At 46.7% G+C, this 25,319-nt stretch overlaps 1 protein-coding gene across 9 annotated transcripts in view; it reads right to left on the bottom strand.

Annotated features, from left to right (window-relative positions):
- L1CAM (L1 cell adhesion molecule) overlaps window positions 1-25,319 on the bottom strand; it is a 148,188-nt gene that overhangs the window by 58,866 nt on the left and 64,003 nt on the right. For all 9 annotated transcript variants that reach the window (XM_053303072.1, XM_053303071.1, XM_053303073.1 and 6 more), the window contains 9 exons: window positions 20,880-21,064; window positions 15,604-15,735; window positions 15,358-15,504; window positions 13,590-13,701; window positions 11,473-11,639; window positions 10,045-10,201; window positions 9,825-9,949; window positions 2,542-2,643; window positions 1,745-1,948 (listed from right to left, as the gene is read on the bottom strand). In XM_053303072.1, the coding sequence (XP_053159047.1) occupies window positions 1,745-1,948; window positions 2,542-2,643; window positions 9,825-9,949; window positions 10,045-10,201; window positions 11,473-11,639; window positions 13,590-13,701; window positions 15,358-15,504; window positions 15,604-15,735; window positions 20,880-21,064 (1,331 nt within the window). The remainder of the gene's footprint in view (window positions 1-1,744; window positions 1,949-2,541; window positions 2,644-9,824; window positions 9,950-10,044; window positions 10,202-11,472; window positions 11,640-13,589; window positions 13,702-15,357; window positions 15,505-15,603; window positions 15,736-20,879; window positions 21,065-25,319) is intronic.

Below are 25,319 nucleotides of genomic sequence, written 5' to 3'. Positions count from 1 at the left end.
CCCATTTTACAGTCATGAACAAGAGCATAGCATCCATGGTATAAAGGGGGACAAGTATCCCCTGGCCCACAGGGTCTGAGGGGCCCTCAAGGGCCTCCAAGGACAGTCTTCCCTAGCCCACAAGTTGCCCTCTTCTTCTCCTACTTGTCCGCCCCGGGCGAGCTAGGCAGCCTGCTGCTTGGCTGTCCACCAATCAGCTGCTTCTGCCCGCCAAGCAGCTGCTTCCACTTTCGGTCTTCTCCCCTCCCCTGCACCCTGGCTCAGCTGTTGCCAGTGAGGGGTGGAGCCGGAGCCTGGCAGGCAGCTGAGAGGGTGGAGCTGGAAAGCAAGCCACCTGGGTAAGCTGGCATCCAGCAGCAAAAGGGCAGGCTTTTCTGGGCGGTCACCAAGGAGAGGCTCAGGCGGGCAGCTGGGCAGGGACGGCTGGCGGGCACAGGGAGGAGGGTTGCTTGGGTGCCGCAGAGGGGCCCGTGCGAGGGGTGTGGCTGGGGTGGAGGACCCACAGCACCCTCACCCCCCATCCAGTCTTCCTCATCTTCACACCCACTGGCAAGTGGGCGGGCAGGCCAAGGCGACCTGTGCTCAGGGGGAGGATGGATATCTGCCCGGCTGCCTCCCTCCTGCATGAGCTGAAGCTGAGGGTAGGAGCGGACTGGAGCGGGCGGGTGGGCTGAGCGACGGGACAGCTGGCCAGGAGGGAGGCAGGGTGGCTGGCTTCAGGAACAATATTCACCCGGGTTGGGGGCTTAAATGTGCGTGTGCCCCACAAGTAGGGCACTATATGATTGGCAGCAATCAAACGTCCGACGCAAGGGGCGTGGCTTGGGACCAGCGTTCTCTCTAATTTTTTTTAATCTGTGTGCAGAATGAGTTTTGTTCTGAGCGGTAGTATCAAGGCAGTGTGTGCACACCTGCCTTCAGAGTGGGCCTTCCTGATTCAACCTGAGCGGGATCTAAAATGAACTGAGCGGACATCAAAAAATGTGTGAGCACGCGCATATGTGCACGCCTTAAAGAGAACACTGCTTGGGACGGGGGGGGGGGCTCTGGCTGTCCCCTGGGCCCCAGGAAGCTCGCTACATCCCTGGCCATGAAGCTCTGGGACTGGGGCCCGAACTTCCTCTTTCAAGGCCTTTCTGTGCATACTCATCTGATGTAAGAATAACTCAGATTCGGCACCAAGAAAAGCCAAATTCGGCAGGAAATACAAGGTATGCCCCTTAAGCACAATATGCCTGGATTTCTTTGGTTGCGGAGGCTTATCCTGCTTCTGCTTGTCCCAGAGAGGACAAAATGCTCTTTGGGAACCAGAGGCGCCACCTTCAACCACTTAAAATCCTACTGAGCCCTCATGTCATCATACATTGTCAACGCTCATTAAAACCCATCTTCACAGCCATAAGGGCTAGAAACGTGGATGCCCTGCTGGCTGGGTTGTTTGCTTGCTTGCATTTCTATACCACCAAGTCATAAAATCTCAAATACAACGAAAATGTCATTTAAAAAAGAACGAAAACTGAGATTTTTTGGGTTGCTGGATTCTGCAACCAAATAGCGAGTTTGGTGGCTTTTCTGTACTCCTGTGGAAATACAGAATATGCGCAGCCACCCTGCAGCCTGCATCTAATCACTGGGACCTGGAACTCCCCCTTCCTCATCTGTGTAACAATCTCCTACAAGGAAGGTTGCCTATAGGCCATCTTCAGCCTCACACACGTCTCTCTAACACCCAAGACCTCCTTACCTGCTGGACTCGTTTCGTAATATTTAGAGGTGGAACTTAGTTTTACATCACTGTCACCGTGTTTGTTTCTGGCCTGTACTTTGAAGCGATACTTTCCAAATGGAGAGAGATCAAGTTGAGCCCACTGCTGGTTTCCTGGTACACTGGTAAACCGCTTCCATTGATCTGGCTCAAAGAAGCTTTCTTCAAAATAAACAATATACTCTGTTGGAGAAGGGGGAGAGGAGACGGGTTAGAACTCCATTTGCTTTTTGTTTGATTGATTTTTACAAGGTGGTTGCTGCACCCCTTGACCAGGAAGCACTGCTGTAACCGACTGGGAAATAAATGTGTTCTCTGCACATGCTCAGAAGCCCCAACTTCTCCAGACCAGTATGCACATGCCAGGGTCTTCATCAGAGATGACCATGTCCTAGAGCAACATCACCCTGTGCCCTGTCCACCAAAGGTGCCTTTCAGTTTATGATGGAAGTTCAAACTACGTGTGACTCTAACATTTTTCTGTCTCTATGTTTTAAACTAGGTTAGAGTCAGAGGATAAATCACTGAATAATATGGTGGCCACACTGCTCAGCAAAACACTTCCCGGAGGTAGAGTGGCTTCAGTTGCTGCTATAAAAGAAAGAGAGAGATGGCCAGGAGGAGGATATGGGTGGATTTCCACTTGTCCACCTAAACATACAGTATTTCTTGTACGAAAGTTTGGAGGAAAATCGGGAGTTCAAAGGCTCTGAATGAAGATTTCAAACTGATCATCTGACAACACCTTCCCCTAGCCATGAGGCACAGCTTCTTACTCTGGATAGGAGAGTTGTGATCCTCGGCTGGTGTCCATGTCAGCTTCACTTGCCAATCCTGCTGTTTCTCCACTTCCAGATCTGTCACAGGGCCAGGCTTGCCTGGGAGAGAGAGAGAATCATGAGAGAATCAAATGGGAGCCAGGGGTTCCTAGAGGATCAAAGCTCAGACTCTTCCTCCCAACTCCTTCAGGAGATTTTCCCAAGTTGACCTAAAACATTTTGGAGCCTGAGGTGGAAATTCAAACTGGCAGCCCTCTTTTCCCCACAAACCCATGGTAAAGTCAACAGTCTCTTTAACAGCAAACACAGATTAATCAGTGCCTATCAGTTAGGCCACAACCCCCCCCCCCGCCCAACAGGAATTCCTACCTAGGGCTCCCTCGGTGCACAGAAGCATAATTTACAAACGTACAGGGGCGTAACGAGGGTAGGGCAGGCAGGGCACATGCCCTAGGCGCCGCTGAAGGAGGGCGCAAAAGTGCCTGCCATGCCCCACCCCTGCCATCACCACCACCAAAATTCAAGTCCAGACCGGTAGCAGCACCCCTCCCCCTCCCCCTCCCCCCCCCTCGGCGCAGGCGTGCTGCATGACTTGCAAGATCTGTCTTGGCGGGGCAGGCGCTCTCCCATTGGCTCCTGGTGGCGAGGGGAGGAGCGGAGAGCATGCGCAGGGTGGCTGGACAATGAGGAGCAGCACAACGTGCTGCCCTCGTGTCATGTGTGCTGCTGCTTTTCGTGGCTGACCTGGACCTGGCTGCCACCACGAGGAGGGAGTAGACCGCCAGGGAGCGAAAAATCAATTGATTCTGCTGCCTGCCTGCCTCACTGACTCTTGCCGCCAAAGTAAGCGTGCTGGTTTTGTAAACAAAACACTACAACTTGAAAGCGCGAGGTATAGAGCTCAGGCGCTCAAGTCGAGCAATTTTCCCGCGCTAAGTGCCAAGCGATTCCTTGCCTGCCTCGCCTGCACACAGTCAGGTGGACGAGGAGGAGCAGTTGTTGTGTGCCATTTGTTAGCTTGATTGGCCCCAGCCCTTCCCGTTTCCCCCGCCAGCTGCTCAACACCACGCTATTTACAGTTCTGCTGGGGGGGCGGGCGGGCACATACGCCCTCCTCCTCTTTGCTCAGCCTTCATTGTTGGGCTGGAGCGGAGGAGGTGATGTCACGTCCTCTTTGTAGCCTGCTGCCTCTTGAAGGGGTCCGGGGGGGGGGGGGCGGCTTGGAAGCATCAGGCACATTGCTACAACAAGCCAAGCAAATTTGCAGCACCACAGTTTTGGCAAATAGGGCGGGGGGGTAGCATAGCAGCAGCAGCAATTCAAGAGTGAGAGGAGAAGGCAGCCATCAGGAGTTGGCGTGGGACGCAGGATGCGGCCAATGTAAAGGGGGGGGGAGTTGGAGGAGGGAAGGGGAGCAGCCGCCCAACAATCAACTGCCCAGGCGAGGGGGGAGCGTTTTTCACGGGGTGCACATGGAACTTAGGGAAGGGAGGGCTCCAATCATACTGGCAGACCAATAACCTTCCCCAACTTCTCTTGGCTTAATATGCCTCTTGCATCTCAGGATGCCGTCTGGTCTGTTTTTGCCCACCACCAGTGCCGAGGGATCAGAGAAAGCTGAGTGAGATTTGGGACTTGGGAGGGGAAGGACTCCTTCCTGTTTTTCTGTAAAAAGTTGTGCTCCAGCCCCTCTGTTAGCAGAAACGGGGAGGGGAGGGTTAATCATTCTTCATCTTGAAAAATTTGAAATGCTCTCCGTCACTGTCACCGTGCCTGCTCTGCCTTCTCCTGGTCGCAGCTACAGCCGCTCACGGGCATTGGTTCTCCTGGAGTTGCCTCCGCCCCTGTGCTCCTCCCCCGCTGGGTAAGGTATTTGAATGCGTATGCAGAAGAGCAAGCAACCGAGTCATGACGAAACGGTGAGCTTCCCCTCTCAAACTTAGTCAACTACAAAAAACATTAAAAACGTATCTGGTTTGTGTGTGGGAGATTTGTATTGTCTCATTTTTAGTTACTCTCTTTCCCCCTTGTATGAACTAGTGTGCATTTGAAAAAGCCTGTCTTGTTTTTTTCTTCCTCACCTATCTCTCACCCCATTTTGGAACTATTGTATAGTGTGTGTGTGTGTGTGTGTGTGTGTGTGTGAGTGAGAGAGAGAGAGAGAGAGAGAGAGAGAGAGAGAGAGAGATCCCCCTGCACACACAAAACACACTCCCCCCTTCTCTGTGTGAGTGTATGAGAAACGTTTTTAATAGGGATGTGCGTTTCGTTTTGGATACAAAACGTTTTGTGCACAAAACAGGCCATTTCAGCTGTTTTGTAGCCAAAACAAAACATCCAATGCTCAAAACAGAAATTTTTGTAGCCAAAACAAAACGTCCCTGTTTCGGATACAAAACGTTTTGTTGTTTCGGCTGTTTCAGAATTCCGTTTAGCAGTCGGGAAAAGTCTTTCTCCTTCAGTCTCCATTTTGAGTTTTGACATCTGTTTGAATTTCTGGCCCTTCCAGCCTGCAGATTGGCCAGAAAAAGCATGGGCTGATCTGCTGGCAATTGTCCCCTTACTCCTTTTAAGGAAATGTTAAGGAAATGTTAAGGAAATTTTACCCTCATTGGCCAGTGGTCCAGTGTGCATTTCACTGTTGTTGTTTCACACTGTTGTGCGTAGATCAATTGCATTTCGGGGGTGGGGGATGTGGATATGCATGACCTTTGGAAATCTGCCTGGTTCTTTGCAAAGCTCTGCTGTTGTTGATGTGTGATGTTGATGTTATTTGGGGTGGATTTGGGGAAGAAAGGGGGCTTTGGGTGCAGAAGAGTGGGTCAGGTGGTAGTGCCCCAATGGGTGCCTGATGCCACCCAGATTCCAAAGGAATTTGGAAAAGGACTGATTTTTAAAGAATTTCTGAAGTTGACATGTCTTTGGGGCAGATTCGAGGCAGAAAGGGGGCCTGAGGGGCAAAACAGTTGGTTGGGTGGCAGTGCCCCAAGAGGTGCCTGCCACAACCCAGATTCCAAAAGAATAGGGCAAAGGGCTGATTTCTTAGGAATTGTTGAAGTTTACGCGTCTTTAAGGTGTTTCCCCATAGGGAATAATGGAGGTTTCTGAAGACCCGTAACTCCACCTGGGGGGCACTGGGGTGGCCAGGAGCAAGTGGTGGTGTAATGCACATGGGGTGCCAACCACCCACACGGGTTGATAACCCATGTGGTGCTGGGTTCTGTTGTTCCTGAGGTGTCCTGAGTGTAGATTCTCTGGTAGCATGTGAGATTTTCTACAACAAACAATGAATCCACTCTAGGAACATAGGAAACTGCCATATACTCTCATATGCTGTCAGAGAATCTACACTCAAAACATCTCAGAAACCAGTACCCCTTGGTTTAGCAACCCATGGGGGTGGTTGGCACCCTATGTGCTCTATACCACCACTCGCTCTGGGCCACCCTGGTGCCCCACAAGTGTAGTTATGGGGCTGCTGAAATCTCCATAATTCCCTATGGGGAAGAACTTCAAAGACGCATAAACTCCATTAAATCTTTAAAAATCAGCCCTCTGCCCAATTCCTGTGAAATAATTATGGCAGCTTCCTTGCCCCCACTGGGCACTACCACCCATTTGAAATGTGAAGGTTTTTAACATTAGACCTGACCAAAAGCTGGTTGCAACATCAAAATAATATGCACATCTAGAGAGATGCTATTGCTTTGTGCTTCCTCTTCAGCCACTGTGATTTTAATTGTGCTGGAGGATCTTCATTACAGCCAGCGTGGTATAATGGTTAGAGTGCTGGACTAGGACTGGGGAGACCTGAGTTCAAATCCCCATTCAGCCATGATACTTGCTGGGTGACTCTGGGCCAGTCACTTCTCTCTCAGCCTAACCTACTTCACAGGGTTGTTGTGAGGAGAAACCTAAGTATGTAGTACACCGCTTTGGGCTCCTTGGAGGAAGAGCGGGATATAAATGTAATAATAATAATAATATTAGCACATGGAGAGATTTCACAAAGCTGCTTCTTTAAGTGGGTGGAGGGGCTTGGCAGACTAGGTCTTTTTGCATGCAATGAGAATGTCAGCCTTACAATGTCAACCAACATTAATAATAATGTTGGTGGGAAGTTGAGAACAGTCAATTAGTTATCTGAAAGATGAGTGTCAGATGTTTGGGCGGGGGGTGGGTGGGTGCAATTTCAGTGCTTGCCCTAGGTGCTATTGTCCCTAGATACGCCTCTGCAAATGTACAGGTGAAACTCGGAAAATTAGAATATCGTGCAAAAGTCCATTAATTTCAGTAATGCAAATTAAAAGGTGAAACTGATATATGAGACAGACGCATTACATGCAAAGCGAGATACGTCAAGCCTTAATTTGTTATAATTGTGATGATCATGGCGTACAGCTCATGAAAACCCCAAATCCACAATCTCAGAAAATTAGAATATTACATGGAACCAAGAAGACAAGGATTGAAGAATAGAACAATATCGGACCTCTGAAAAGTATAAGCATGCATATGTATTCAGTACTTGGTTTGGGCCCCTTTTGCAGCAATTACTGCCTCAATGCGGCATGGCATGGATGCTATCAGCCTGTGGCACTGATGAGGTATTATGGAAGACCAGGATGCTTCATTAGCAGCCTTCAAACAATTCTGCATTGTTTGTTCTCACGTCTCTCATCCTTCTCTTGGCAATGCCCCATAGATTCTCTATGGGGTCAGGTCAGGCAAGTTTGCTGGTCAATCAAGCACAGTACACTGTATACTTTTCAGAGGTCCAATATTGTTCTATTCTTCAATCCTTGTCTTCTTGGTTCCATGTAATATTCTAATTTTCTGAGATTGTGGATTTGGGGTTTTCATGAGCTGTACGCCATGATCATCACAATTATAACAAATTAAGGCTTGACTTATCTCACTTTGCATGTAATGCGTCTGTCTCATATATCAGTTTCACCTTTTAATTTGCATTACTGAAATTAATGGACTTTTGCACGATATTCTAATTTTCCGAGTTTCACCTGTATATACATTTGTAAATTAAAAGGTTTTTTAAAAACCCTCAAGATAGCCATAGCGATCCTCCAGGTTCTTGCAATTTCATGATCTGTGGAATGTTAAAGACCTCTTCAGCCAGTGTGTCACTGCACTGCACGATACTGTATTTTACTGTACTGTACTGAAAAGGAAAATGAAGGGCAACAGGGGTAAAGAGGGAATTGGCCTGCTGCCTGAGGCCTGTAACAGCTTATAGTGAACACCCTGGAAGGGAATTAGGGCTGGGAGACACATGCTGTGAGGTTAAAGAACTCCCCTGTTGGAGATGAACTTCCAGTGCATCGACCTTTTGCATCAACTGTCCTAATGACCACTAAGGGCATTGGGACTAGAGACAGTGAGTCAGGGTCTCCCTGTCTGTCCCTACTCTATGACCCCTGAACTGACTCTGCAGCACTTCCTGTGCTGAGTCACAATCCTTCCTTTCCTCCTAGAGAGCAGATGGAAACCTCTCTCTCTCTCTCCTTACCTATCCACTATGTAGTCCTTTAGATTAGAGATAGGTCTTTCCTATCTAAGTGTATTTAACCAATAAATATTTAGTGTTTAGTCATACAAGGATCTCTATGTGTTTTCTCTAAACAGCTGCAATATCCAAACCATCCTCTGCTACCTACTCTGTAACTGGAGTGTGTGCTCATTCCTTAGTGCTCTGCTGTTTTACCTATTGTGGGTAAAAATCAACAGCCTCTAACATCCCCTCCCAGCAGTGTACAGGAATGATTCAAGAAAAAATAAAAGGAAAACATCTTTTGCCCTTCTCCCTCTCCAGAACCATTTCCCCCTCGAATGGTAGCCAGCCACAAAGCCAGTGCAGCAGGAAAAAGCCTCAAGTGAATGACAAAGAAAAACTGGTATCTTTTTCTTATCCCTCACCCAGTTCTTAAAAATCCCCCTCCACCTGGAAGGTCTGAGATTCACTGGCTGGCATCCTAACTAATAAAGCAGTGGTGCTTCATGCGTGTGCTGCTACCTTCATGACAAAGGCTGATCTTGTTGGGGTGGGAAAGTGACTTTCGCCAATCTCTACTGCCCCCAGAAGCAAGTACCTGCTTCTGGGTGCAGTTAACCCCTGCTAGTTCTGAGGGCAGTTAACCCCTGCTAACTTGGCAAAGAGGCACCTTTTAACGTGGTGATTCTCTTTATTGGGCAGGGGGTGAGTAACTGGCCCTATCCATCCCCAGCACAGCATTCCTCCAGTGACTGTTGATGGTGTCTAACTTATGTTTCTTTTTAGAATGTGAGCCCTTTGAGGACAGGGGTCCATCTTATTTATTTATTATTTCTCTTTGTAAACCGCCCTGAGCCATTTTTGGAAGGGTGGTATAGAAACCGAATGAATGAATGAATGAATGAAGGAAGGAAGGAATACCTGAGGGTCACACAGCCCTCAGGGACCCATTTCCAGTTCAGAGAGAGTGCTTCCAAGGGCAGGGGAATTCAGTGAAAAATCATCTCCCCACCACATACAACCAACCGGTGGAGTGCTGCGAGCCTGCAGTGCAGAAGTGACAGCGCTCTTCACAAAACAACGGGACTTAGTCGGGAAGTTGGTCATGGAAGGACTCCTTTTTCATACCGGCTGGAGCCCTGCACACTAGCACTCCTCTGAAGGGCTGGGGGTAACCAAAAGGGCTATCCACAGAGCAAGGAAGTGTTCGTTGACTGATCATCAGCCTTTTAAAATGACTGATTGATTAAAAACAATTTGCATATTACCATGCATTCAAAACAGGTGCCTTATGTGAAATATTGAAGGAATGTGAGATTTACTAAACAGGTACCATTCACTGCTAGAGGGAAAGGCCATCTTGAATATTCTTTTAATTCCCTTTTACCGCTCTGGGCTCCATGGAGGAAGAGCGGGAAATAAATGTAAAAATAAAAATACATAAAATATTACAATAATGCACCAAAACCAAATTTGCCTTAAAAACAACCACCAAGTGTGCCCTCAACTCACAGCCCTGCCCATTAAAATTTGCCCCCACCGATTAAAATTGGCACCTAGCAATTAATCAACTGAAGCCTCCATTTTAGCTCATCCATTAATTAAAGCTCGCAACCCTAATAAGTGACAAATAGCCATCCTTGAATAGCATCTCCAGATCGGCCGTCTGTGGCAGCCACCTCACACTGTTCCTTTGAACTCTTGTTTATTTGGTATCAGTGGCCTCAGAAGGGAAAGAGTCCATCGCCCCCTTCTCCTTTTTGGTACTTGCCGACCACCAAGAGCTTGGCACTTTTCTCCACAGAGTCGAAATCTGTCGAAGCCAGGCAGCTGTATGTTCCTTGGTCAGAGTATTTCAGGTCGGTGATTGTCAGAGATGTGCCATTGATGAAATATCTAAAGAGGGTCCGACAGAAAAGGGTAAGTGTGGCATGTGGTTTCTCTCAGGGCTACAAGCCTTTGTACAAAAGCACCCTGCCCACACCACTCACTTGTCACTGTCATCTGGCTCCTCAATGTCCTTCCCATCTCGGTGCCACTTGGTTTCCTGTTTGTGGGATTTGTCGAACTGCACCATACAATGGAACGTCACACTGTAGCCGGTCTTCGCCTCTACGTACGCAGGCTTCACCTCTACCTGTGTGGCCTCTGGAAAAGGGAAAGCATGAGGAGTTGTGTCTTTTCTTCCCATCATGCCTTCTTGTGGCTTGAGACAAGGGAACTCTCTCTAGTAGGCCTCCCTTAAATGTGGTCCATGTCGCCTCTCTTTTCCCACCATTCTTCAGTGGGGCTTTTGCTTCTCCCATTACAGCCATGGCTAGCCCAAGATATTAAGGTGCCCAAAGTAGAAAATCAAAATGGCAGCTCCCCTGCTGAAACTAATGAGCAGGGACACAATCCACCATGCCAGAGCCTAGGTACAATCAAATGGTGAGGGAAAACAAATGTCTCTGGGCCCCTGAGGAAATGGAGCGGGGTGTGGGGAAGGTTGCCTCCAGGCTGGGTGACAGCTTGCTCTTTGCTGTCTCCCTCCTCTGAAGGAGACGGGTGGGGGTGGGGGCTATCCTCACATTTTGTCCCAGGACCCACTCCAACCTTGCTACACTCCTACACCGAGCAGTTCTCTTACACAAGCCTCATTGAAATGATTTGGGAGCTGGGCAAGAGCACTTTAAACCCATCCCCCCGCCCCCACCTGCTGCCTTCAATGGCATCCAAAATCCAATTTTGCTTGAAGAAGCCATTTTACTTCCCTTGGATTGGATTGGTTTTAAACGATCTCAGCTGTTCTGCTCTCTACCTGGAGAGGTTATTTTTAGGTCAGCCTCAATGCTGGACAGAAGAACATTTAAAATGTATTTTAAATCATTAAACCTATACAGTATAAGCAACAACATCCCACCAGCACGAGCACCCCTGGAGAGGTGGCAATTCTGCTGTGGGGCAACAGGAAGATGCTTATCAGGCCAGAAGACCATATGCACTCCACATGAAATGACAGAAGACCCAGGGACGCCTGAGTAGTCTCCTGCTTTCACTGAGGGGTGGGGAGGGCAGAGTTCTGGTATCACTTGCAAAGGGTGTTTGTGAAGCTGACTTAAGAAGGAGGAGAGAGAGTGTCAGTTAATTGCCTTGGAGGCTGTGACTGGAAGCTCTGAGGGGAAAGAATGAAGTAAACTCTGCTCCCTCCCACTGCAGCCATCCTCTCCATTTTCCTTTAAGGGTGATTGCTCAGGTTGCAAGAGGCTAAAAAACCATGAGACCGATTTTTCACCTTCATCCTACCTCACAGAACCCTGACCACTTCCTTCCCATCATGCCTCACTCTGTTTTACAGCTGACCACTTCCCATTATGTTTCTCCCTGGTTTCATATAGTCACCATAATGGCCAGGTGCATGCTGGGAAACCTGCTCCCACCTTTGACAACAAGGTGGGCAATGATGGAGACATTGTTCTGATCATTCTGAGCCACGCATGTATAGTTCCCTGCATCCTGAAGCTCGACTTGCTCAATCTGCAGAGTTCCATTTATGTGTTCAAACATGCGGTCTTCTCCTAGGGTGGGGAACATGTCGTCCATAAACCTGGGGGAGGGGGATGAGAGAGAAAGATCTCTGCCATTAACGTGCCCAGAGTTGCCCACTCTTTGTAAAAATCCTGGCAGGACCTCTCTCTATGTCTTTACAATCTGCATGACATTCATTCCACAAGTGAATCTTTCCTCCACTATCTCTTGCAATATCTCTGTGCCAGGTAGCATTGTCCACAGTGAACTTCTGAAAGCCATGGAGCTGTTAAAGACCCAGAGCACATGCCAGAAGGAAAAAGCAAGGTGGGAAACTTAAATAGGGCCCACTCTGATTTATTAACACAAGCATTATTCTTTGTCTAGCATGCTTCATTTCTGGATGGTTTTTCCCCTCTACTTGAAATGATCGACTGTCCCTTCCCCAACAGGTTGGGGAAGGAAGCTCTTGATTGCCAGGGAGGCCTCCTTTTCTGAGTAAGCCTAATCAGAGTGTTACCTTTTAGCCAGCTGTTAAGGAGGGGCCGTGGCTCAGTGGCAGAGCATCTGCTTGGCATGCAGATTAGTCCAGGTTCACTCCCTGGCATTTCCAGGGTGTTGTTCACATAGCAAGCTCTACTGCCAGGCTTTAGCGTGAGTTCAAAGTTGCCCCCCAGAAAAACCGATGCAAAAAGCAGCCCCCCCCGGGTATAAATTGGGCTGCCCTCTAATGTGCAATGAAAAACCCAAATTGTGTGTGAAGTGCTCCCCGAGAGCTTGCAGGGACTCCAGGGCAAATCTGGCCGATATGTGAATGCACACCCTGCATTCCCGAGGAGATGCGCGCTAAAAGCCCTGCGTGAAAAACACCCTGGTAGGGCTGGGAAAGATCCCTGCCTCTAAGAACCTGGGCTGCTGCCAGTCAGTGTAGACAATACTGAGGAGACAGACCAATAGTATGAGTCAGTATGCTATAGATGATGCCAGGTCGGAGAATACAAAGAACAGACCAGACAAGCCAATAGTAAGAAGGTCATGGAAGGGGGCTGGTAGGGCTCTGTGGGGTGCACCCAGGGAGACTGCAGTTGAATGCCATGGTCCTCCAGCTAGCTCCCACTACAGATGACCAAGCCAGCTCAGACTCCCTCACCCCAGTGGAGAGTGACGGCCCCCAGGCTGCCTCTTAGGCAATGCAGGACCCCAAAGGGGCTCATCTCCACCCTAGGCAGGCTGAGGCATATAGGAACCTAGTACATGGGCCTGAAATGAAGCCCCAGTAGTATGTGTGCCTGCATTTGCCTTGTTTTCTTGCCATTGCATCCTTTTGGGCCAGATGCCACAGTAAGACAAGCAAGTGATTGGCCTTTGCATGCTTGTTTTCTCCCCCTAAATAGCTGTATGGGGGTGGGATTTATACCATGGTGTGGAGAGAAGGGGGCGTTAGCCTTGCCCCCCCGCCCCCACCATGGTCCTGATCTGGGTCCCACCATGATTGCTTTTTGCTTCCCAAGAGCAGCACCCATTGGCGCCAATGGAAACTTCCCTGTGAGGAGCTCTAATCCAGATTGAAACCATAGCAGGAGGGAAGGATTAAAGACCCCCCTTCCCCTATGTCACAGTCCCATCTGCAGATCCCCTCTAACACAGGGAAAACACAAGCACACAAGGAAAAATCATGCACCTGTCATAACATATAGCTTGGCCCTCAGTCTCCGCCCTGTTGAGATTTAGATTGCAAGCTCCTCAGGGCAGGGACCTCTCTTTTCAGTGTCATTCTGTAAATTGTCATGTACACTGACAGTGCTATATAGTTAACATATAACCAGATTGCTGACAGTCCTCAGCCATGCAAGGAAGCATGGTTATTTACAAATGAAAGGAACTCTGCACATGCTCAGTGGCTCTCAACATAAGATTTCAGAATGTTGGTATAGAAGAGGTGATATACAAGGGGTCGTATGAGCAGCTGAGGACAAAGCACAGCACATTTTGGGACACACATAACAGAGACAGCAGAGCAAGAACTCACCATCTCACTTTGGGCCGAGGCGCCCCAAAAGTCTTGCAGTTCAAACTGGCTGTCTGGTTAATCACCACATTGTAGTGTAGCCCATTTGCAGTCAGGATCTGTGCTGGCAGACCTGGAAAATATTAAAGAGTGTCTTGATTATGCCCTCTGGTGGCAAGTGAAGATCCGGTTCTTTAAAAAGACCTCCCGAGGCGGGAAGGCTGAGCTGATGGAGACCTGATTTTCCTTGATTGACAGTTCTGTTGTTAAAGTATTTTCTTAGGTTGCTCTGATACTTGCTTTGATATTATATTTCTATGCTGTCAGTCACTTGAGTCCCCCTGTGGATGCAAAGTGGGAGAGGCAGTGATGTAAACAGGTGTGTGTGTGTGGTGGGGAATGGTACGTGCTAAAAAAACAACAGGTTTCATCTCAGCCCACCCACCCAGCTTTGGAGTGGTCCAACAAGCACACTGGACCAGCCCCATAGCCAGAAATTCTGTGATGGAAAGGTGTAAGGATAGGCTGCAGGACTGGAGGGGCACTGTGAGTCAAGATCAGACCAGGGGGAAACAAAGCAGCCTAATGCTCTGAAAGTTATTTACAGTGCAATCCTTAGCCTATTTATTCAGAAGAAAATCCCATAGAATTCAGTGGGTTTGATTCCATGTACCTGTGCTTAGGATTACAGACTTGCAGCTCAATCCTATGCATCTTTACTTAGAAGTAAGCCCCACTGTGCTTAATTGGTTCACTCCATTAATAGTTAATATATTTTTAAAAAATAAAAAAAGACCAGGTGCTTGTCAACCAACATCATGTGTTCGCTCTCACTGGCCAGGTGGAGAGAACAGGGTTACTTCTTCCTGACCAATTGTATATTAGATTGCTACACATTTCCCTTATAACTCCACAAGCAAAAGGCCCAGGCTAGGGATCAATCATTAGAGACCCCTAAGCCAAATCTGTACCCTCTCTTGGCACCCCGTTACCAGCCTACAGGCAGAAGGTGTGGAGCAGTGGCATCTGTGGCAACCAAATATGCCAGCCGGCCACTTTAGCGCATGATGGTTGAGGTGCTGGCCCATTGCTCACTTCTAAAGGGTCCTGCAGGAAAAATAGTTACTAACCAGTGTTTAGAGATGGCTTATTTTTTATTCTTTTATTTATAAGAATAATAAATTTATTTCACTCCTGCCAACTGAACAAAGAGGCACCTTTCACAGGGGCAATTCTCTGATATTTAGAGGCAAGAGAGCAACGGGCCCTCTCCAACCCCAGCACAGCATCCTTCCAGTAGTGCTTGCTGGTATCTACTTTGTGTGTGTGTTTAGACTGTGAGCCCTTTGGGGACTGGGAACCATCTCCTCTTCATGTATTTATTTTTCCTTGTAAACTTGGAGAACCTTTTAGTTGAAAAGCAGCATACAAGTAAGAGTAAAAGTGTATTTATTTATTTTTGTAATGAAGGCTGAAAAATCAAGGAAGATGCCTGGATTACTCCTGAAAGAAGATGCCTGGATTACTCCAGGGGGTCCTTCAAGCTCCATGTTCACAGCTTGATGTGCTGGTTCCATGGTTTGGGGAGCCCTTGGGCAAGGCACCCTCTTTGGGCCTCTGAACCCACAAGAGGTAGGGTATGCAAATAGATTTCCTCCTGCTTCCTGAGAGCTCCACAGAAAGTGAGAATGGGGGTGTTGTGCCCTTAGGCTGGGCTCCAGAAAATGCCCGAGCTCACCACCCTCGGGAGATGGCCCTGCTCTGACCCCAGGCGAACAGAGAAACTCACGGACAACATGCATGTAAGCATTGGCCAAGAGTCTTCCATGCTTGTTGTGGGCCTCGCACTGGATCACGGCTGTATCATTTGGCTGCACCCGGCTAAAGATGAGAGATCCTTGGTGGTTTAGGGTCCTTTTGGGGTCTTGCTGAAGCTCTGAAACCCAACAAATGGTTTAGGTACAGGAGGAAAAATATGAAACTGTAGCACCTCTGCTCCTCCCTCCCGCGCCCACCCACCCTCCCACTCACTCACCGTTCCAAGGGACCCCATTTATTCTCCATGACACTTTTGGTTTGGGTTTCCCATAGACCTCACAGTCCAGACGCACTTCCTCCCCTGGCCCATAGATGTGGCTCTCTGGTTTTTTTCTCCAGGATGGAGCAGCTGGAGGGGAAAGCTGGAGTGAGTGTGATCCTCTTGAATACGGGGTTGCAATCTTGCTGCTAACTCCACATACCATAAGCATAATGTTCCTTAGTACGGGCTAACAGTTAGTTAGTAATACCTACCGAACTTCTGAAACCCTAAGAGAGAGATGCAGGTTTCTTCTCCTGCCTTTGAAACTCCCCCATCCCCACTTGTCCTACACAGTCCATAATGAACGTAAAGCCAAAAATGGTAACTTCTTACTTTCACAATTGCAATGCACTCTGTGTCAGGCTGTCTTCTCTGCTTCCTCCATACCACCATGAAATTTTAGATTACAAGAACCTCAAGTCAGGGTCATGTCTTCTTCTTTTTCTTCTTATGCTGAAGAGGACCATGGATATCGATGGCACTGGCTAAATCATGCATCATACTGGATGCTATCCAGCCCAATGCAAGGATTTTTAAATCCCATTGATTACAATAGAAGAACTAAGCTGCCCAAAAAGATGTCACGTTGAGCTACGTCCCTGAGCTTTGCTCCTCAAGTCTACACCCTTGGGCTGCTTGAAGGTTACCTGCTCTCCAAAATGATCCAGCCCATTCTCCCCCGTTGCTCCTCATGCCTACGACACCCTTCCAAAATCTCTGCGTGAGGCCGCTTCCCTAGTTTTCTGAATATCCCAGCACAAAACTCACAAAGAATATCATTACTTGCAATTAAATGTAAGGACTTTTTCCTTATGAGAACTAAAGCAGCTCTTGCTTCAGTACAGGCTGATAGTCTGAAAGTAAAACCTTGCATTACCAATGCCGCTCTTCTACTTTCTCATTTAATTAGTGAGAGAGAAGCTGAAGGACAACCAGGGGTGTAGCTATAATTGAGCAGGTGGGTTCAAAGAACCCGGTTCCCCCAGCTCCTCAGGGCCCCCCAGCTCCAACCCTCCCTATTTTCTTCATTATCTCCCTCACTCCAAGGGGCCTCTGTGCAGAGGAGCAAACATGGGCCTCCTCTCCCCTAGCTATGCCCCTGAGGACAACTGATATTCCTATTCATCATTGGTTACCTTCGCCTCTCTCATTTCTCCTGTTCAAGCCTTCTACTGCTGTAATCTCACTGCCAGACTTCACACTGTAAGTCCTTTAGAGGCAAAGACCTTTTTTTTGATGCTGTAAACTGTTATGTACATTCATTGAATGCCACTTACTGCTGCAAAATGGATCTGCTGTTTTATTCTTGTAATGTGTTTGTTGTTTTATTATTCTATCGGTTTTGAAATATTTGTTATTGATAGGTGAGATATTTATTTATTATTTTTGTTTACACAGTCAGACAGGTGTTACTAACTGGTTTGTTTTATCCAGACATCGAGTCCTTCCCAAGGACCTGGGATGGCTGAATTTTATTATCAATGTTGTTGTTATTATTATTATATAGATATCGTAGCAGAATATTGACTGTTCCCAGTAAAGCTGCTTTTTGTAATTGGCTGATGGTGATTTCTATGGCCCCTATGGTGTTGAGGTGCTCTTCAAGTTGTTTTGGAATTACACCTAGGGCGCCAATTACTACTGGGATTATTTTGGTCTTCTGCCACAGCCTTTCAATTTCAGTTTGTAGATCTTTGTATTTTGTTATTTTTTCTATTTCTTTTTCTTCTATTCTGCTGTAAGCTGGTATTGCTATGTCGATTATTTTAATTTGTTTTTCTTTCTTCTCAACTACAGTTATATCTGGTGTATTGTGTGGCAGATGTTTGTCTGTAGTCGGAAGTCCCATACCTTTTCCAACTGATCTCAAGGGAGAATTAAGCACTTGCTAAAGTTTTTCCCACTGAAATCAATGGGACTTAAAAGTGTTAACTTGGAATTGATCCAATGCTTAAATTACAAGGAAATATAGGAGGGTCCTTAAGAAAATTCCCAATTCTCACCCTTAGTTTGCCTCAATTTTAGACCAATCATTGTCCCTCTCTAATCTTCTGAAAATAGAAGCTAAGGGGGCCATCACAATAGCTAAAGCTAGACCAGGTCCCCCTGTTCCCTGTAAATCAAATACTGGCTGGATCATGCCCCAAATACAAACTGGCCTGTTCAGTCTTAAGCTGCAGGCCTATCCTCTCACAAATGGTCAGCGTTTGAGTGATTCTTCGTTTATCACTGTACCCATTTATCTGAGACTGAGCTGCTTTATTTCAACTGGAAGAAGAGGTTAGCAACAGAAACTTAACTGAGATCATGTTTTTTAAATGTACAATAAGATAAAATAATACGATGTTCACAGGCGGTAAAACTGCATGCACTTTCATTTGTGAATTCACTGTTGGGATACTTGCCAACTGTCTGGGCACTCCTTAATTCTAAGAAGGGTCCCAAGAGTGTTCTTAGTAGCTAAAAAGCTGATCATTATGTCACTGGAAAGCTACTGGCCCTCATTTAATATAGATATGATTGTTGAGAGTGGTACAATTGGCTGAGAGGGAACAGACAGTTTTTCATAAAGATAAACATGATTCTGGTAAGGAAATACAGTCTTCTTTCCTCCCATGTTTTAGAGCAAGCTAAATTATTCTCATTCTCTCCCCACCTCCTTTTCCTCCCTTCCCCTTTCCTCCCTTTTCTACTTGGGCAGAAATAAACATTACAAATTACATGGAACTGATGCCACTCTGTACTTCTTTCTCCCAATTCTTTGCATCATGTAGTCTAAGACAACGTGACATGACTGTACTGTGCATTCCCCCCTCCCCAGACCTCACATAATTGGCTGTCAGAGGCAGGGAAAAGCACAGCATGATGAAATCGTATCACACATATGTTCTACACATTTCCAGGCAGAGAGGAGAAAGAAACATGTCACTCCATGTGCCTTATACCATCTAATTCCACTCTTAGTTTTGGGGGGAAGAATTAGTCGAGAAAACTTGCAAGTTTGGCTCTGCACAATTAAATATTAGGACAGCATAATCTCAGATACTCTGTTCTGTGGGTGCCTTAACCCTGCACAAATTACTATTTATTTACTTGTTCCCACCTTTCCTTTGACAAGTTCAAGGCAGTGCATCCAAGATTCCTGGGTGGCCTTTCATCCAAGCACTGACCAGATCCAGACCTGCTTAGCTTCAGTAAGGTAGCTCTATCAGGGCCCTTCAGATTATGCCCTAGACCCCACAGGCTGGCTCCAGAGGGGAGTGTGTGGAGCTTCTCATGAATCATTGTATGCAGCTTGATGCTGCGCACGAGGAGATTGTGGATTGGGGTACTAATCCAACATTCAAAAATCACAGGTAGCCATGTTGGTCCATTAGTCACAAATCCAAAAGCTGGGTCACACCTTTATTAGGACCAACTAAAATACCGTAAAGTAGTCAACAAGCTTTGGAGTTCTCCTGAACTCTTCTTCAGGCTGGAGGTTGAAACAGAGTTCCAGAGAACTCGAAAGCTTGCCAAGTATTTTGTGGTATTTTTCTCAGTCCTAATAAAGGCATTAACCATATTTTGGCATTTAATACAACACTGGCATTGGAAGAAGTATAGAAGAGGCCATCCTTGACACCATTGTAAAACCACACACAGGGAGTGATCATTAGAACAAAGAAGCACCTTGAACTGAATGCTTCCCTTCCCAAAGGTATGGCGGGTTACAACCATCCCTATAAATCTATTGTGAATCTGCCAGGACCTGAATGTTTGGGGGAGCCCCTCTTTGCTCTGGAAGTCATGCCCAACCCCAATCCCAGTTTGTGTACCTCCAATTTAAGATTCCATGTTATCATATGCGGTATTGCCACTTTACTAGGAAACAATGTAAATAGCCGCTTAAAAACAAAACTTCCTGCACTGCTTTCCAGGCACAAGTCCGCTCTCCTTGCTGAGGCCAGAGTGTTAAAAGGTTGAATACAGTAGATCTGCATGTGTTTTTATTAGGCTGTGAGCCCTTTAAGGAGGGGACCGGGAATCATCATATTCCTTTTTCTATGACATGCTGCATGGTGGAACGTCAGTGCTAGAGACCTGCTGGAGCTTCTGCACCATGTGAAAGGCGGCCCCGATGGAGCAGCATGACAGGGCAGCTGCAGAACAACTTAAAGCAGCTTCCAGGCAGTTATGCAAAGCTGCTCCCAATGGAACCAGTGCTGCGCAGATGCCCAGACAAACTGTGCTAAGTCATTCCACAGCTGCCCTTCACATCACGCAGCAGCCACAGCAGACCCCCTATGACGAAGTTCCTCTGTGCGGAATGGCAGCTAATAACAACAACAACAACAACAACAACAACAACATAATCCCAGTAGTAATTGGCGCCCTGGGTGCAATTCCAAAACAACTTGAAGAGCACCTCAGCACCATAGGGGCCACAGAAATCACCATCAGCCAATTACAAAAAGCAACTTTACTGGGAACAGCTTATATTCTATGATGATATCTATAATAATAACAACAATATTGATAATAAAATTCAGCCATCCAAGGTCCTTGGGAAGGACTTGATGTCTGGATAAAACAAACCAGTCAATAACATCTGTCTGACTGTGTAAACAAGAAATAATAATAAAAATATTTCATGACACTGATGTTGTTGTGAGGTGTTTAAAAAAAAGAGGGGGAAAATATAGTAAATATCTTTTCTTAGAACGCCCTGGGCATGAGCTAGCCAAAGTTAGAGACTGATTCAGTCTCATTGCTTTCAACTGGAGAGTTCAATATGATGGTTCTGCCACTGCAATCAATGGGGCATAAAGAGGTTTAACTTGAGCTGGATCACGCTAGCATTTTTCACCCTTCAGCCTTGAAAAGCAGGTCATGGGACATCTTGAATCTCTCTTCACAGCAGCCAGCCCCCTCTGACTACTGAAACATGAAAAGCATCCTATTATTTATTATTTGCATTACTGGTATTCATGTGCTTTCCGAGACCTCTCCTTCAGTGTTCCCTCTAACAGGGATTCCCAGATGTTGTTGACTACAACTCCCAGCAGCCCCAGCCAAAGGCCACTATAGCTGGGGATGCTGAGAGCTGTAGTAGTCAACAACACCTGGGAATCCCTGTTAGAGAGAACAGTGTTCCCCTTCCCCCAGATCATCACCAGAATGCTGATGATCCTCATTCTGATCCCACCGCCACCCCATCTTACAGCCATATAACATCCAAATGAGTATACCCTCAACAGTCACATAGTATTTGTGGCGAATAGTGCCATGTTTGTTGTGAGCAATGCACTGGTATTCTCCGTCGTCATCCTCCACGACTCCATGGATGCGCAGGGTTCTGTTGTAGTTGTCAAATTCTGTCCGACCTGAAGGCATCAGCCCATTGACGTTGACCCATTCCAAAGATGGTGTTGGGCTGCAGGGGATGGAAGAGTCAGAGAATGGGTGAAACTAGCTTCAGAATCTGCTCTAGACCATCCAACTGAATGGCTAAGAGGTGTGCTACATGGTTCCCCACCCCACTCCAAGCCAGCAGCAGAAGGCCTGTAACGTTTAGGTGGTTCATCACTTCATGGAAATTGATTTAAAACTAACTAAAAAGTGGTGTCCATTAATATTCTCCATTTATAGCTAGGCTAGGGTCAGTACATGGCACCCTTGGGGCAGATGCTGGAACCTCAGCACCCAGCAGGGCTCAATGTGGATGCCTGCCCTCCCTCTTACTGTCCCCCTGGATGTTCCTCTGGTATCAGGCAACTTTTTTAAAATTAAAAGAAAAACTTTTCACCACCACCTATGCAGTAGCAAGAGCAATTCTCAGTGGTCTCTGGATGCCATCTTGGTTTCCCCATAACACTCCAGCATGATGCTGCATCAGGAGCATTGGCAGGAAACCAAGATGTCTGCTGGAGTTATAGAGAGCCGTGGTCTGTGATAGTGACCTTTAAAAAAGAAAAAGCTGTGTGATGCCAAGAGGAGCACTGGAAAGGAGAGCTCCACAGGTGCTGCCACCCCACAAACCAAGGGTCTCCCATATGGGAAGGGATCCACAAGTGGGCACTATAGAGGGCCCTATTAAATTTGGAGCTGTCCCTCTTACAAGACCCAGAGTGCCTCAAGTGGGTCTAGCAGTTTCCCTCGACTGAAGGATATTGTAAAGCTGGAGTTCACATTTGTTTATTTAGTGCATTTTATCCTACCCTTCCTCCAAGGATCTTCCTTTTATTTCCTTAAAAACCCAATTATGGTAACATAGACTTAAAGATTGTGCCCAGCTCTATAATATGGCATTATCCACTGCATAACACTGGCTTTTTTTTACAAACTGTGTACATTAGATTAGATACCAGGTCATGACCCAACAAGAGTCAAATGACTGTAACGTTTAAAGCAGGCATCCCCAAACTGCGGCCCTCCAGATGTTGCTGAACTACAACTTCCAGCATACCCAGCCACAAAAAATTGTGTCTAGGGATGCTGGGAGTTGTGGTTCAGCAACATCTGGAGGGCCGCAGTTTGGGGATGCCTGGTTTAAAGCATCATTATCCCTGATGGGCTTCCTTTTTCTTCAGCAGCTGGACCAGGCCCCTATAAATAGGGACCACAGGATGAAGAAGGGGCTTAAACCCTCTCTTCCCATGAGCTAGATCCAGATCCCTGTCCTAGCTCTCATGTATTGCGGTGAGGGGACCTCTCATTGGTACCAATGGAAGTTTTTTTCCAGGTAAATAACAGCTGGATCTGGTCTGGATTGGGACCATGGGGGCAGAGGATTAAAGTCCCCCTCTTCCTGCTCTGCAGTCCCAATCTATGTAGGGCCTTGTCCAGCAGCTACTGATAAACTCCGGACAGTCTTGGAGGAAACTGATTATCTAGACCCATTTCAAACTGGTTTCCGGACTGGCTATGGGGTGGAGACTGCCTTGGTCGGCCTGATGGATGATCTCCAATTGGCAATTGACAGGGGAAGTGTGACTCTGTTGGTCCTTTTGGACCTCTCGGCGGCAGCTTTTGATACTATCGTCCATAGTATCCTTCTGGAACGTCTGAGGAGGTTGGGAGTGAAAGGCACTGCTCTGCAGTTGTTCCGTTCCTACTTCTCAGGCAGGTTCCAGATGGTGTCCCTTGGAGACAGTTGTTTTTCAAAATCTCAACTTTTGTATGGTGTCCCCTCAGGGCTTCATATTGTCTCCGATGTCGTTTAACATCTACATGAAACCACTGGGAGAGATCATCAGGAGATTTGGTGCAGGGTGCTATTAGTATGCTGATGACACCCAAATCTATTTCTCCACGTCAGCATCATTGGGAGAGGGCATAACCTCCCTAAATGCCTGACTGGAGGCGGTAATGGGCTGGATGAGGGATAACAAACTGAGACTGAATCCAGATAAGACGGAGGTACTCATTGTGCAGGGTCGAAACTCGAGAGACGAGCTTGATCTGCCTGTTCTGGATGGGGTCACACTTCCCCAGAAGGAACAGGTACACAGCTTCTGGATCCAAGTCTCTCCCTAGTGTCCCAGGTTGAGGCAGTGGCCAGAGGTGCCTTCTATCAACTTCAGCTGATACGCCAGCTGCGTCCGTTTCTTGAGACAGATGACCTCAAAACAGTGGTACACCTGCTGGTAACCTCCAGACTGGATTACTGCAATGCGCTCTATGTGGGGCTGCCCTTGTATGTAGTCCGAAAACTACAGGTGGTTTAGAATGCGGCAGCCAGGTTGGTCTCTGGGGCATCTAGGAGAGAAAATATTACTCCTGTATTGAAGGAGTAACACTGGCTGCTGATATGTTTCCAGGCAAAATGTAAGGTGTTCGTTACAACCTATAAAGCCCTAAACAGCTTGGGCCCTGGGTATTTAAGAGAACGTCTTCTTCGTTATGAATCCCACCACCCACTGAGATAATCAGGAGAGTTCCATCTGCATTTGCCACCAGCTCGTCTGGTGGCTACTCAGGGACAGGCCTTCTCTGTTGCTGCCCCGAGGCTTTGGAATGTGCTCCCTAGTGAAATAAGAGCCTCCCCATTTCTGACAATTTTTAAAAAGTCTTTAAAGATGCATCTGTTCACCCAGACTTTTAATTGATTTTGATTGTTTAAATGTTGTTTTGTCAAAATGTTATTTTGATTGTTTAAATGTTGTTTAGAATATTGTTTCAAAATTTCTAAATTGCTGTGTTTTTAAATTTCTTGTTTTTGTTTTTAACTAATTTTTTACCTTTGTTTTTATCTTGTTGTAAACCGCCCAGAGACGTAAGTTTTGAGCGGTATAAAAATATGTAAAATAAATAAAATAAAGAAAGAAAGAAAAGAAAAAGTAAGCCCATCAGGGATAATGGTGTTTTACATGTCACTTGTACTTTGGCCCAGAGTCAACAAGCAAAGTTATTTGTTCTTTCCCACTCTCCTCCAAATTGCTCTTTATTGTTTTTGTAATCATCCAGACAACAACTAATAGCAATTTTTAAATGAAACTATCATTACACATGTCACCAAAGTGCATCTCTGTTTTCCATTGACAGCAGTTATTCTTCAGCAACAACAAACCTGTGGTTGAAAAGCAGGCTGAGCTGGTCTCCCCAGAGAAAACCAGGGAAGGAGATAGTTCCGATTGCATAAAGAATATTTTAGGTTTTAAGCCTGCCTTTAATTGCCTTTCCTATTTCCAAATCTTGTTGCCCAATCTAAGGGTGGGCAGCTTCTATGCTGCCAAAGAGAAGGAATCAGGCTGGAATGGACTGGAGAGTTTCATTTCCCTACCCTAAGGAGAAAAGAAGATGAAATTCCAGGGTATGTTTCAGGGCCCTTTCTTTTCCCTACCAGCTTTTGCAAACCCTGGAGCAAGACTCATTAGAGACATTAGAGACTCGCAGACTGGTCATTCCTCTTCTCTTTTGGCACATGCACACACAAACACAACAATCACTCAGACTCTCTCTTCCATATTATTACTATTATTACTATTTACAATAATAAAATTATAACAAAAAGCTCAATTTAAGTTGTTATAATAATATAACAAAAAGTTCAACAAGAAGTACTCAAAGTAACTGACATAACAAAAGGGACTCATAATCTAAAAGAAACAGAAGGGAGATACCAGCAACAGCCACTGGGAGGTAGGGGTGTGCATGGACCAATTTTAGTGGTTCGGTTCAAATTTGGACTGATCCAAACCGCTGGCCCGCTAAGTGGTTCAGTCAAACCAACCAGCTATTCCAGTCCATTTGATTGAAACAGTTTGGCAGTTCAAGGGGCTATGCTTGTAAAGGGGAATCCTTTACAAGCAAAGGGGAATCCTGGCTTTACAAGGCTTCTGAAGGGCGGCTAAAGGGGAGAGGGTGAGTAAAGTAAAGTGTGTTGTCGAGTCGGTGTCAACTCCTGGCGCCAACAGAGCCCTGTGGTTGTCTTTGGTAGAATACAGGAGGGGTTTACCATTGCCATCTCAATATGAGATGATACCTTTCAGCATCTTCCAATATCGCTGCTGCTCAATATAGGTGTTTCCCATAATCTGGGAAACCATAATCTGGGAAACATACCAGCGGGGATTCAAACCGGCAACCTCTGGCTTGCTACCGAAGTCATTTCCCTGATGCGCCATTAGGTGGCAAGGGGGGTGGGAGTAATTGTAAGGTGCTTACCAGTCCGGTGCTCCCCGCAGAGG

The sequence above is a fragment of the Hemicordylus capensis genome, chromosome 2 (genome assembly GCF_027244095.1).
Source record: "Hemicordylus capensis ecotype Gifberg chromosome 2, rHemCap1.1.pri, whole genome shotgun sequence".
In the NCBI taxonomy this organism is placed as follows: domain Eukaryota; kingdom Metazoa; phylum Chordata; class Lepidosauria; order Squamata; family Cordylidae; genus Hemicordylus; species Hemicordylus capensis.
The sequence above is the reverse complement of the archived record's forward strand: the minus strand, read 5'-3'. Positions and strand labels throughout refer to the sequence as shown.